The 14,729-nt window shown below is 50.5% G+C and overlaps 3 protein-coding genes across 3 annotated transcripts; 1 reads left to right on the forward strand and 2 right to left on the reverse strand.

The window, feature by feature from the left end:
- Positions 1-6,367: 6,367 nt before the first annotated feature.
- On the reverse strand, positions 6,368-8,239 carry CLAFUR5_03000 (uncharacterized protein; the record flags this gene model as incomplete). The annotated part of the gene is made up of 1 exon (XM_047902148.1): positions 6,368-8,239. One exon carries the CDS (start codon positions 8,237-8,239, stop codon positions 6,368-6,370), a length of 1,872 nt encoding a protein of 623 aa, XP_047758842.1.
- A 252-nt stretch (positions 8,240-8,491) lies between these two features.
- On the reverse strand, positions 8,492-10,115 carry CLAFUR5_03001 (MFS transporter cpaT; the record flags this gene model as incomplete). Its single annotated transcript, XM_047902149.1, has 3 exons — positions 8,492-8,649; positions 8,711-9,701; positions 9,753-10,115. 3 exons carry the CDS (start codon positions 10,113-10,115, stop codon positions 8,492-8,494), a joined length of 1,512 nt encoding a protein of 503 aa, XP_047757482.1.
- Positions 10,116-10,434: 319 nt separating this feature from the next.
- CLAFUR5_03002 (putative methyltransferase TARBP1) lies at positions 10,435-14,356 on the forward strand (the record flags this gene model as incomplete). The annotated part of the gene is made up of 2 exons (XM_047902150.1): positions 10,435-11,416; positions 11,556-14,356. 2 exons carry the CDS (start codon positions 10,435-10,437, stop codon positions 14,354-14,356), a joined length of 3,783 nt encoding a protein of 1,260 aa, XP_047758841.1.
- Between the last annotated feature and the right edge of the window lie 373 nt (positions 14,357-14,729).

Here is a 14,729-nt window from a genome sequence, read left to right on the forward strand (position 1 = left end):
ATCAAGCTATTAGCTAATACCGACCACTTTCCGTAAGAGAAGGACAAAGTTACGTACGTCTTCTCCCTCCTTCGGGGAGACGCCGCGGCTTAGGTATAACACTACATCGATAACGCTACGTAGACTATCGGCTACCCGGACGTCCTTACCTTAATATAGGACCTCCGTGCTGCCTTTAGTAATCTAGACCGTAGAGCCACCGCCTAGAACGCTATCTATAACCTCCTCTAGAAGAACAAGAGCTTCGCCGAGTACCTCGCGGCCTTTAACCGCGACATCGGGTTTACCGGCTATAACGAAGAGACTAAGAAGAGCACTCTCCGCCGTAGTTTGTTAGTAGAGCTTCTTCGAGCCCTCGAGAAGAAGGACGTCGGTACTATAAGCTTCCGTAAGCTCGTCGAGACCTACTAGCGCCTCGACTCTAACATAAAACATACCGCCTCTCTCCTCGCTTCCCGTTCTTAAGGTCGTTAGCCTCGTAGTCCCGGAAGCCACTTCGCTACTCTACTAGGCGCCGCCGCTCCTACGGCTCTCCCTCCCGTCTCTATAGGTAACGCTATAGATCTTAGCGCTAGTACCGCCGTCTCTCGAGTCTAGGGCCTCGTTAACGGTAAGCTTACTCCCGAAGAGAAGCTTCGCCGTCGCTAGGCCGGACTCTATACCTACTACGGCGGTCTAGGCTATATCGTAGCTAACTGTCCGTAGCTCGCTACCCGTAACGCCCGTAACCCGGTTCGCGGCGCTATCGGCGCTATCGAGCCTACTCCTACTACTCCCGCTAAGCAGGAAAAAGCCTAGGTCTTCCTTATCGACGCGAGGAAGACTAAGAATAACGTTTACCGAAAGTGAAGAGAGGAAGGAAGTTAAGGATCAATATAGTATAGCTAGACCTATACGACGAGACGGGCAAGGACTACGCTTATAAACCGTTCGTTACGAATATAAATATCGGCTTAAAGAAACTCTCTTCTTCTAATCTTACTCTTATAGACACTAGCGTACTAGGCGAGTCTTTTATAGACTATAAACTCGCGACCTCTCTTAACCTCGAACCCTAGGAACTAAAGTACCCTCGCACCCTTAAACTCTTTAACGGCACGGAGACTACTACTAGTAAGATTACTTATGTTATATATACGTCAATTACTCTCGGAGGAAAGCGTATGTCGATCACTAGCTTCCTTACGTCCCTACCGTATTAGAAGTTTATCCTCGGCCTCCCCTAGTTTAGACGACACTAGCCTATTATCGACTAGACTTCCCTTACTATTAGTTTCCCTCTAGAAGCTCCTCCGGCGCCTCCGCCTTCTCCGCCGCCTTAGCGCGGTCCTAAGTATACTAAGATCTTCTAGGTAAACGCCGCTGCCCTTACTACTACTACTAAGTAGCCTAAAGCTTAAGTCTTCGCCGCCTCCCTCCGCGATATCGACATCGCCCTCGAGAAGCTCGATAAGAAGCGTATACCTACCGACCCTACTACGAAGGTCCCTCCTTAGGCATACTATATCCTCTACGTATTCGATACTAAAGCCGTAGACGAGCTGCCTCCTTATCGCCCTTACGACTATAAGATTGAGCTAGAAGAAGGTGTAGAGACACCGTTCGGACCGCTACATTCTATGTCCCGAGAAGAGCTTATCGTCCTTAAGAGATACCTCGAAGAGAACCTGAAGAAGGGGTTTATTCGAGCGAGCCGTTCTAGCGCTAGTAGTCCCGTTATGTTCGTTAAGAAGCCCGGCGGTAGCCTACGCTTCTACGTAGACTACCGAGGCTTAAACGCTATTATAAAGAAGAACCGCTACCTAATACCGTTGATTTAGGAGACGCTCGAGCGCCTCTCTAAGGCTAAGTACTTTACTAAGCTCGATGTTATCGCTACGTTTAACAAGTTACGAATGGCAGAAGGACACGAGTATCTTATAGCCTTCCGTACTCGCTACGGGCTATTCGAGTCGCTCGTTATACCCTTCGGCGTTTATAACGGGCCTAGTACCTTCTAGAACTTTACTAACGACATCCTTTAAGAGTTCCTCGATTAGTTCTATACTACCTATATCGACGACATTCTAGTCTATAGCGAGACTAAGGAGGAGCACCGCGAGCACGTCTATAAGGTCCTTTAGAAACTCGTAGACGCCGGCTTGTAGCTCGATATCGATAAGTACGAGTTTAAGAAGACCGAAGTTAAGTTCCTTAGTTTGATTATTACCGTAGACGGCATTAAGATAGACTAAGAGAAGATCGACGCTATCGTCGAATAGGATACTCCTACGAACGTCAAAGAGGTCTAGGGTTTCCTAGGCTTTACTAACTTCTACCGCCGCTTTATCTACGTATTCTCGGGCGTAGTACGCCCTTTGACGAAGCTTACGCGTAAGGGTGAGAAGTTCGCCTAGACCGACGAATACTAGGAGGCTTTTGACTTACTTAAAGCGAAGTTTGTTAAGAACCCGCTTCTATAGCACTTCGATTTCGAACTAGAGACCCGTGTAGAGACCGACGTATCCGACGGCGTAGTAGGCGGTGTCCTACTATAACGCCGCTCGCCTAAATCCCCCTAGTTACCTATCGCCTTCCTCTCTAAGAAGATGACCGCTACGGAGTATAACTACGAGATCTACGATAAGGAGCTTCTCGCTATCGTCAAAGCTTTCGAAGAGTAGCGCCCCGAGCTCGAAGGCTCTACTATGCCCGTCTAAGTAAGCTCCGACTATAAGAACCTCGTCTACTTTATAAAGAGCAAGCTGCTTAATCGTCGCTAGGCCCGCTAGAGCGAGTTCTTCTCCCGGTTCAACTTTATAATCTCGTATACGCCCGGTAAGGCCAACTCGATAGCCGACGCCCTTACCCGCCGCCCTAGTAACTCTCTAGTTGATCGAAGAGGGGGCCGGCAAATCGTAGAGCAATAAGTTATTAAAGAGTACAACCTCTCTTCCGAGCTTCGAGAGTACCTATCGAACGGCTAGCCTACGCTCGCCGCTTCCTTTACTACTCTCGTACTCGCTCCTACCTACCTTAACGAGAGTAACGATAAATCCGAGCCTAAAGAATACGCCTCGGACGCTAAGGACTTGAACGACGATAAAGAGGGCTTAGTAACGACCGACGGCTTATCCGAATTAGACTTTAAGGGGCTTAATGATAACGAGCAGCCCGAAGGCATTATAGTACGAGTACGAACAGCGTACGATGCCGACCTAGACGCCTAAGAGTTAGTTCAGGCCCTGAAATCTGGCGCGAGGACATTCCCGGGCTTCTCGCTATCCGAGTACGAGCTCTAGGAAGGTGTCGTCTACTTCCGTAAGAAGCTTTACGTACCGTAGCCCGAAGGCTCTAATATCCGAGCTAAGATTCTTTAAATCGTCTACGACTCCGCCTCTAGGGGTCACCTAGGCGTAGCTAAGACCTATAAGCTCCTCGCTAGGTATTACTAGTGGCCGTATTCCTAGAAGGACGTCCGCCGCTACGTACTAAACTACGCTACTTACCGAAGAGCTAAAGCTAACCGCTACCGCCCCTACGGTCTCTTGTACCCTCTCCCGGCTCCTAATCGTCCGTAGAAGCACATCACGATAGACTTTATTACCGATCTTCCTTACGGCAAGACCTTTAGCGGCGTGAAAGTAAAGGCCCTTCTAGTAATCGTAGACCGGCACTCTAAGGACCGGTATATAATCCCGTACTAGAGTATGACCGTAAAGGAGACTACTCGCTTGTTCTATAAATTCGTCTAGCGCTTTTAAGGCCTCCCGGATAGCATCACCTCTAACAGGGGCACCTAGTTTATCTCGCACTTCTAGAAACGTCTATATACTATCCTAGGCATCAAGTATAACCTCTCGACTAGTTTTTAGCTATAGACCGACGGCTAGACCGAAATTACGAACGCTATCCTCGAGTAGGTCCTTCGTTACTTCGTCGACTACTACTAGAAGGATTGGCCTTAGTATATCCCTACGGTAGAGTTCGCTACTCGTAACTAGGACTCGGAGACTACTAGCTACTCTCCCTTCTATACTACGAGAGGTTACTACCCTCGTATAGGTATAGAACTAGAAGAACCTCTCCCGCCTACCGAAGACGTAAACGAGCAAGTAGTAGACGAGTTCGCTACTATACTCTTATAGATCTATAAAGAAGTTCACGACGAGATAGTGTACGTATAAGCAATCTACGAGGATCAAGCTAATCGTCGTCGCTAGCTAGCTCCCGACTACTAAGTAGGCGATATAGTCTACCTTAACTCTAAGAACATTAAGACGGACCGCCCCTCTAAGAAGCTGAACTAGAAGAACCTAGGTCCTTTTTAGATTACCGAGCGTATTAGTTTATACGCCTACCGTCTAGCTCTTCCTACGAACATAAAGATCTACGACGTCTTCTATCCCGTACGCCTTCGGCCGTCGGCTAAGGACCTATTCCTAAACTAGAACTAAGATATACTAGGTCCTACCGATGAAGTAGAAGTCGACGAGCCGGTTAACCTACCTTCTAACGACTATACCGTCCGTAAGATCCGGGGAATCCGCGTAGAGCCTAACGACGTTAAAGGGCTACCGCTAATTAAGTATAAAGTCGAATAGTAAGGTTGCCCTAAGTAGAATACCTTATAGGAACCTATCTAACATATTATCTTTAATCGTTAAGCAATCAAAGAATACTACGCCCGCGTAGACGGCCTAGAGGTTAATATCGGTAGGCTTTTCGAATCTAAGCTCTTCGACGGGGCTTACTAATAGTATATCGACTATAATACTAGGCCTAAGCCTAGTACTAAAGCTAAATATCCTCGATATATAGAACTACTACGGCTTTATAGGAACTTAGCTTTGTTCGGGGGGGCTACTATTATAGTCTCCCTATAGAGTGTACAGAAGGTAGGGACAGAAGAGCCTTAGAGTGCTCAGAAGTCGTTAAGAAGTAATAGTCTAGCTTAGTGTATAAGCGCTAAGAATTATATACCCCGTAACATTCACTACGGGACCTAGCCCTCCAAATTCACCCCTCTACTAAACCTTGACAGATTCACTTCGGCTCGTAACTATGTGACTCACGGCACTCCCGCGAGCACCTACGACTACGCTAGACCCTAGAAGAAGTACGTGGAAAACTCGGAACGTAGGGCAGGTTGGAATAAGGTTTTAAGTAAAGCTACTAAGCGCGGCTTCGTACGGGTTAGCCCTATTAATACGGGGACACGCACTCGCGAGGGTCGCGTATAAATATCTAGCCTTCCCTAGGCCTCTCTTGCTTTCTTCGTCTTTCGTTTTATATAGCAATCATACTATACCCTTTTATATCTACACTTCGCACCTGCATTCTCGCTTTCACCCTTACATCTTATAGGCCAGGCTCTCGCCCTGACATATTATTATTATTATTATTTTTATTATATTTAGCTATTTCGAGGGCTAGATCCCTCTCTATTCGTACTTCGTTACGCTCGTCTCGGTAACCTCGATAGATTAGCTTTAGCGAAGTATAGTTATTATTAAGAATAGGACACGAATTGCGTAGCCGTAGAAGATAAGAATTATAGATTATATAAATAAAGAAGGACCTAATAGGATAGCGTATATCTATATATAGTATCGCTAGTTAATAGTATAGGTGTTTAAGGAGGGATAGCTATACTTAGGACTTGACTAGTAAGCCCTGATTACTAATCCCCCTAAGCACCTAATATTGACCCTATAACCTATATATTCTTAATACTATATATTATAAGTTATATAGTTATCTATATAGAATAGATAAGTATTACTCTAAAAGAGGCTATAGGTAACTAATTAGTTGCCTAATTCTTAGCGTACGTAGCCTTAAGCTTAAATAATAGGCTATTACCTATATATACGCTTAGATCGCGATAGTATATAGTATCTAGATCTATCTTATTATTATTCTTAGGAAGACCCCCTAGGCCTTCTCTACCTACAATAGGCTCTTATCGCGAGGTATAGGCGTATATAGTATCTAGATCTATCTCGTTATTCCTAGGGGGGACCCTCTAGACCCCCCTTTCTTACTCGAGGTAATAGTGTCGCTCTACTAGGCTTAGCGACCTTCGCTCGAGTGTTCGTAAGCTTATACGTCGCTATAGTACTACGCGGTAGGCTTAATCTATATAGTATAGTAACTACTATAGTCGCCTCGCAAGCTCGGCTACGGCCGTAGTCTCTACACCCTATAGATTGAGCTAATAGGCGAGCTGCACTAGAAAGTTCGCCCATGTTAGAATGCACAACAATGCTGAGACCTTCAGCACCGCTTCCGTAGAACAGTACCTGGGTATCTGAGTAGTACATCACACCACCGAGACGCCTCGCTAAAGTCGACACAAGTCACAAAATGCGCGAAACCCGCAACCTCATCTCAAGATCTCATCCCAGTCAGGTGTCACTACGAACTTCCCTCTGATCTGGCCCATGCCCAAGCCTCTCGCGCTCATGTTGCTGGTATCGACAGGAACAGGAGGAGCATCTTTGTCTTTGGCATCTTTGGCTGGCGCTGGTGGCTTCACGTCGGGAAGTTCTCCGATCATCACGTTCTGCAGGAAGGTAGCATCTGCGCCTTTGGCTACGACGAAGGGTGTGCCGCCCCAGTCTAACGTTGCCTTACCGGATTTGTGGATGCGGAGCTTACCGACTGAGCCTGATGGGAGTGTCGGTTGCTTGTATGCGATGCCTTTATCCTTGATTTCAATCGGCTCCTTGTCGACATCCATAGCTTCCTCGCCTGCTTGCGCATCTGTCATTGTTTCCGGGTCTGGCTTGACGAGCACCGGCTTGAGACTGGGTAGTACGGGCGGGAACTGGAAGACGTAGACGTGGAGTTCCCTCTCCGTCTGCGTCTGCTTCATTCTCTCAATGGCCGGAGTGGTCTCTGGCATCGCAGTGTCGCCGTCAGCATCGGGAGGTACTAGTGCTGAAGGTGGTACGAGGGCACCAAGCTCTTTGCGGAGCTCCCTCATATCGTGTTGCAATCGTTCCCATTCGTCTTTCTCAGCCTGTGTCTGGAATCGTGGCGGGCTAGCGAAGACGAAGTCCTCATCATCTTGATGAGCAGCATCGACAGTCGCCTTCACCTTCTCCTTGGCCTTGCTCCTGCTCTCAGGCGAGGATACCGGGCTTTGCTGCAGTACCGGGTCTGTAGCAAGTACTGGTTCTGGTGTGGCAGGCCTGGTCTGATCATTGTCTGTTGGTTCCTCCTTGATCTGTATCTCGCCGTCTGTGTCCGATGAGCTGTACGCCGTTGGTCTCTTTGACCTCTGAGTAGAACCAGTAACCACAACGTCCTTGGCTCTCTGCTTGCCTTTTTTCTTGTCGTCCGCGCCGTCGGCTTGATCACTACTGTCGAAGAGTCCTTCATCTTCAGCGCTCAATCCCACCATTCGATCCCTGTGCGGCACTCGAGACAGACGGACTGGTGCCATAGCGTCGTAATTAGTTTCCCCTCCTTCGAGATCGATGACCGTCATTTGATCAATATTCGCTTTTGGTCCTTGATTCTTCGTCTCTTCATCGTCACTGGAGATGTAGCCTCCATCTTCTGCCTTGATGTGCATGCCGCCCATACTCGAATTCATGCCAGGCTCAGCCTTGATGCCCGACCCTCCTCCCATGCCAGATGATCGTCCTCCGCCGCTGTACCTCGAGTCACCGCCAGACCCAGATCCTCCGCCTCCTGCACTGAATCCACCACCACCGCCTCCGCCTCCAGAGGGACCCCATCGTCGAGAAGAAGCATCATGCGCAGCCTGCCCGGCACTAAAAGGCCCACTGGGCACAGCTTCTTCCCTCTGACGATTCGAGTCAGCCATGTGTCCTCCTCTGCCCCGCCCTCTCCCTCTCCCACCACGACCTCGATCACCACCGCCTCTGCCATAGCCAAAGCGCTTTGCCTCCCGTGCGCTTCTCTTGGCCTCTTCAGCGGCAGCGGCTGCCTCTGCCGCTTTCTGCTTCGCTGCCGCTTGTTCGAGCTCTTGACGCTGCGTTTGTGATCTTCGTCCTACGAACTTTGGTTTGGGTACCACACCACCTCTTCCACGCGCTGCAGGTGAGGGTCGCGACTGTGAAGCAGGTCGAGGAGCGGGTGTGCTACCAGAGGCTGACGGCGTAGGTGTAGGTGCATCGTTGTTCGGAGGTTGCGTGGTGCCAGTGGAGGTTTGTTCAGATCCTGCCGCACTTTGCTGATTAGGCGTCGCGTCGCCATTGACTGGCGTCTCTAACTTGGGTGGCATACTGTGAGCGAATGTTATCGGTCCATTGGTGGTTGTGATGCAGGTTCAAGTTCAGGCTCGAAAAGTTTAGATCGAGTCAAGACGAATTGCCCCACCAGCGGACAGGGTTCAGTCGCGGCTTGTCAAAATACATACATGCAGGGAGAGCCGAATGACAACACGTGCGAGAACAATATTGAGTACACTGCTTGTGCTCTTTTAACAACGGTATGCTATTCAACTTGCCGTTTGAATCTGTCGATATTCTAACCCTCACAAGTCGATCCAGAACTTTTCTCGTACTAGTCCACCGTAGAAGTAGAAGATCAATGGCGCTGGGGCTATGGCCACAGATAGGAAGCCAAAGACTGATATGCCCCATCCATAGCCTAAGCTGTCGAACAGGCTCGGTGCGAAGAGCGGCACGACTCCTGAAAGAACGAACATTAGCCTGATTCATCCAACGAAGAGTGAACATAGAGCTTGACTTACCGCCGACCACACTCCTAAAGACAGCACCTGCAGCGATGGCACTGGCTGCGTACTTTTCGAAGCAATCGATGTAGTAGTTTGTTGTGCAGTTCAGGATGGTGACCTGTCCAATGCCGTAGAAGAACGTCGCGATGATAGGGACATACCAAGGCTTATGCGTTTGCACCGTCCAAGCAAACCAGAACAGTGAGACCGGTATGAAGACCGCTCCAATGTTCGCCAGAGGCAAGCGATATTCTGGGAAAGCCTTGCCGTTGTTGCGAGCCTTGAGACGCTTGTAGATTGTGTCAATTCGTGGAACCAGGAACCACACCGCCGCCAAGAATCCTAGGCCAGGTCCAAGATACAAAAGGCCGACCTGCTCCGTGTTGAAGCCATATTCGCCTTGGAAGATGGGTTGCATGTTAGTATATATACTATAAGTGGTGCCGAAAAGTATGGCTTGATAGACGCTCATAGTGAAGACTATTGGCTGCATGAGAATCCGAAGTGGTCTGGTCAAGGAGTATCGCAGCTTGATGTATAGTGGACGTGTATCTTCGCCTTCGAAGCTGTACTTGTTCGAGGTGTGCTCCTCTCTCTCACGTCGCTCTCTGCGTTTCGCGAGGATGGCAGGAGGGTAGGTCTCCTTGAGTAGGAAATAAGCAGCCGTGACGTTGACAATGCAGACAATGGTCAGGACCCAGAATATCCATCGCCAGTTCAATCTTTGCACAATGAGGCCTCCGAACAGCGGACCGAGTGTAGGTCCCAATAGTGGTCCGAGCAAGTACCAACCAAAGACTCCGGCACGTTGCTCTGGGATGAACATGTCGCTGAGAGAGCCTCCTCCGTTGGCAATGCCGACTGATCCGAAGAAGCCTGAGAGTGTTCTCATGCTGATGAGCGTAGCAATGTTTGGGCTCAAGGCCGATGGTATTTGCAGAAGGGCAAAGACTCCGAAGCATATCAGGTACATTATACGACGTCCGAAGGTCTCGCTGAGGGGCGCCTGTTACGAGTCGTCAGCACAGGTTTATGGTGATGGTCACAGGATTTTTACCAGTATCAGAGGCCCAAGCCCAAGCATGACCACAAAACCTGTCGTACACGCAATGACCATGTCGGTGTTTGTGTCCAGACCTTCCGCTATTTGGTCGATACCAGGTGTAAACATGCTCGAGGCCAGCGGGCTGAGGATGGACATTGCAGCAATGACTGCGACATTCAACATCTTGGTCGAGTATTTCCAGTTTCTCGGATTCTCCTTGTCATCTTCGCTGAAGTGTAGTAGTTCTCTGCTGTCACCATCCTCGCCACCGTCAAGGGGACCTTGTCGCTGATTGCCCAAGAGCGGCTCTCTCTCGCCGTCAACTTGACTCCTTCCTCGCTCCTGATGCCGCCTGGTCTCATCGTCTGCCGCCATGTGGAGGAGCTGACGGTGATGGCCAAGGTGAGAAGGAAAGGAAAACAGAATCAGCACGATACTCACCAGTGATGTTTCGAGATGGCCACGCGATGCGGCTGGCTCCTAATACAGTACACACGTGTCGATCGCATGATGACGATGCTGCGACTGGTCGAAAGAAATATAAAGGTCAGATCCAGTCAGCAGAACCTCAAAAGTTACGCGTTGGCCTCGGCGCTAGACAGGGGTCCCAGACGCGACTTTTCCAGAGGCAAGCATGACCATCACGGCTTCAGTGTCATCCTGCAGTGCGCACTGTAATGCTAACTAACGATTCATGAGAGCCGTCTCCAAGATCCTTTTAAGGTCGCGCAGTCTACATCTACCCAGGTCCACTATCTTTGCCGCCAAGTTCTCCTACATGAGCGCTTTACGGAGCAGCACAGCACGTCTGCTCCTCGAACGCGTCAAGGAAGATGAGCGTAGCCATGTGGTGCAGCAGCTAGCTTCTTCTCTAGATGAGGAGAGTGGTAGGGCTGATGTTGACCTGACTGCTACATTACTTGGTCTCCATCATGACGATGCAGCGCATAAGGTACTGCTATCACGTCTTCAAAGACTAATTGAACGTGGAGATTACGATCAAGTGGCTGCGGTCTGCAATGACCACCACGTGCTGTTACAAGCAGTCTGCGTTAGCGCAAGCAAAGATGTGTCTGATCTTGCTGAGGGAGTCCAAGGCTCACGCAGCAAATGGATTGCTGTGGCCACAAGCCCCCGAGCTGTGAAAGGCCAACGGAATGGCATGACTGGCGAGAATGACGAGACCATGACAGTAGCCATCACAAGGACTGTGCAGATCTTGCATTTTCTCAACCGGGTGGGGTTCACGAGCATCGCGGACGACGAGATCCGCAGTCTACTCGAGTCCTGCTATGTCTTGGTCGGTGCGTCAGACAAGGGACTCTACACGGCAGCACAAGAGACAATATCTTCTATGCTCGGAATGCGCAGAAGTCTATCGTTCAACGAGCAGCACAAGCTATGGCAATGCATCCGGCACCTCGCTCGGTCAACTGACGTTACGTACGAGACCATTGGGTTCTCGCTTTGGCTACGCTGGATTTCGTCAAGTCCAAATATTGACGCGAGAATATTCTCTGACCAGGAGTATTGGGACTTGACCGTGAGCGGTCTGCGATATGGTGACTCTGAGCGGCGCAAGGCGGCCCTGCAAATCCTGAAAACGTCCGTGGGGATGTGCGTCCAGGATCCAGCATTGATATCAGCCATCACCAGTAACGGTGACCATGTGCCAGGTACGTGTCTTCCAGATCGCTGGATGCGATTGCCTCTGCTTATGCCATAAAAGGCTACGATACCGGCTCAGCCCCTCCATCGAGCCCTGCGTACTGGCAGGTAAGTGATGACGACCCATCGTAGCTGACAACTTCGCAGCGCCAAGTGCGGTAGCCGATCAATACGCTCGATACTCTACGGTCTTCGAGACCATTATCCTTGGTCGCTACCTGAATCAAGTGATGGAGTGCGAAGCAGACCTCGACTTTCTCTCCTCTTCACAGTCCGTGGTCAACCCGGTTTGGCTGTACACCCTTCTCACTTGTGCCTTCAATCCGAAACTCCAGGAATCGAATCGCAAGTATATTGGCACCTGGATCATGGCTTCAAAGCCTCGACTCGATGATGTCGATGTCTACCTCGACTTCTTTCGGCAAGCATTCCTTCCTTGGGTCACGGGTGGGCACATGTTCACTTCGACATTGCACAGGGAAGGTGAGCTAACATGCTGTGAGCATGGTGACCGATTGGCTCTATACATTGCCGAACTGTTGCAGAACACTTCAGCTGTTGCAAACGGTGTGGTCGACGCTATCCTGGAAAGCGTCCTATCACGGCAGGCCAATAACTTTGCTTATGCGATCGCTTACCTGGTCGAAGGCATCAGGCAAGCGTACTTAGCGAGTGACAAGCTGGTTCTTAGCACTGCTCAGCTGGAGAGCATCGCGAGGATCCCTACCTGGGCAGGACTACCGGAAGTCTCGCGCGACTATATCTTGGCCACCTCTTGGAACCTCAGTCACCATTATGTGCAAAGACACGGCGAGCAAGCCGCCACTAAACCGGTCACTTCCTCTGCACGGAAGTGGCAAGAAGTGCTCGAAAGGGCCACGGCACTGCCATTGGAAGCATCAGCTCATGTCCACGGGAACATAGCTTCAATGGCTTTGGTGCAGTCAAATCGAGATAGGAACGAAGGCGATGCTATCCAGAAGGTGGTGACAGCAGTCGCACAGCTGGAGAGTGCCGATCAGTCCAACGACGCTTTACGTCTGAAGGAGATGCTTGAGGATGTGTTCGAGAGTGCTGATTATCTGGAATACCCAATGTCGCTACTCACGGTTCTCCCAATGCTGGTTCCACATCGACGTCTGGTCGAACTCGCCTTGGCTGAATCTGCAACGACAAGTGGTCTCGATGAACTACTGACAGAGAAAGTTTCGAGGTTGCTGGAACTTGCACAAAAGCGGGCATACCTTCTGGCACCGATTGTCACTGCCGTCCGAGATGCGTCACTGCAGATACCGAACTCTTCTGCGATGCTCAGGCTTGACCAGGCTGTTATTGGCCTTGCAGAGCATCCACCAGGTCTGACCATAGACGCACGCTTGGAAGATGCCATCATCCCTCTATTACAAGGGCTCGACCCAGGAATGACACGTTTCGATCACAGCTTCTACTTTGGCCCTCGCCAAAGCTACGGCTACGCTGCTCTACTGGACCTAGTGAGTCGACTGGGGGCGGTCGATCGACGCGTGATCCAACAAGTCGCAGAGACTATCCTGGAACGATGGTCGACACAGAAGGTCCCCGCGCCTAGTGTGAGTCCGTGGAAGACGGGGCTGCAACTGCAAGTGCTGCTTCTCGCCCTTGAACAGTATCTCCCGTACGTCGACCATGAGGAAGCAATGAGCGTTGTGAGTGATCTGTATCACAACCTTTCCGTTGAGCCACTGCCGAAATATCGGTATCTGCTGGAGTGGATGATAGCTCGTGCATACATCCACCATCCGGGACTGAAAAATGGCATTCTGGACCACTTACGCACCAAAGATCATCACTCAAATCCAAAATTCCTGGCATCGTTGATGAAGCTGGGTGTCACGCTCGCCAAAGTTGAAGGCTCGACTGAAGCGTTCGCGTTCGATCTTGCTGCCCTATTCGTACCCATGGCAGCATCTTCAAAAGTCGTGATTCGGCACGAGGCGCAATGGTCGGTCCCTAACCTCATGGACCTCGCGAGGGAGAGGAAGTGGGCCACCATCACCAGTAATACTGCACTGACCGAGCTTGATGCGTACATCCGCAGCCTTGAACGATTTGGGGACCCGCCTCTCGAACGGCAGATCGACAAGCTAGATCCCGTCAAAGACCATACCCTAACCCATCTCGTGGAAGGACCATGGTACGAGCTCGATCACGTTGAGCAGCGACAAACGAGTCGCGAAGACTTTGTGGCTCTGTACGCCAAGGATCCTGCTTCATTGCCGCCTTCATGCATGCCGCTCGGTGACCCTATACCCTCTGCCAGATCCACAACGCCCTCGGCCAAGTCAAGCATCCTGCCAAAAACCAAGGACGACAAAATAAGCCGCAACATCACCACCATAACCAACGCCCTCACCTCCACTTCCCTCTCCACATCCACAACAGCCCTCCAAACCAAAGGCGCCGCCTACCTCTCCTCAACCCGCACCCGCCACACCACCCTCCTCGTCATCGCCTCCCTCGTAGACAACCCCTACAACCTCGGCGGCATCTCCCGCGCCTCTGAGATCTTCGGCGCCGGCACCTTCTTCGTGCCTTCGACGAACGTCCTCTCCAACAAAGACTTTACCTCCACCTCCGTCTCTTCGCATTTTCACTTCCCTATCCTGCCCCTCCCCGCTTCCGACCTTGCGACATTCCTTGCCACGAAGAAGAGGGAGGAGGGGTATAAGGTTGTGGGGATTGAGCAGACGGATCGGAGTGTTATACTTGGTGAGAAGGAGTGTGTTCTGCCGGAGAAGTGTGTTCTGGTTTTGGGGAGCGAGAGGGAGGGAATTCCGGCGCAGGTGCTGGGGGAGTGTGATGTGCTGGTGGAGATAAGGCAGGTGGGGATTACGAGGAGTTTGAATGTACAGACGGCGGCGGGGATCGTGTTGTGTGAGTATGGGAGGCAGCATGCAAAGCAGAAGTAGAGGATGATAAGAGGGGAACATGATCGAAGCCTTGGATGATCCGAGGCTAGAGATGTTTGGGAAGTGAATTGTAGAGGTCATGATGGTCGAAGAGCTGGGATCGTGGCTTTTGGTGGTATCAAAAAAGTTATGCTAGAGTTACAAAGTTTCTTTCTTTCTCACAACGCCCTGGCTATGCATTGCTTCCTTTCCTTCCGTCCCTCTCCCCTGGTCCTCATTCTTCCATGGCGCCTATATCGCAATGTTAAGTACAGCAAATTACAGTCGTTCGAAGCTGAGTAGGCTGTGCTATGGCAGCCGGTGCTGTACATTCATCATACATTGGCCAGGGGAAGAAGCCTGGCCTTCCTTGCTAGCGATCACATACGGTCGT

Source organism: Fulvia fulva, chromosome 2 (assembly GCF_020509005.1).
Source record: "Fulvia fulva chromosome 2, complete sequence".
NCBI lineage: Eukaryota > Fungi > Ascomycota > Dothideomycetes > Mycosphaerellales > Mycosphaerellaceae > Fulvia > Fulvia fulva.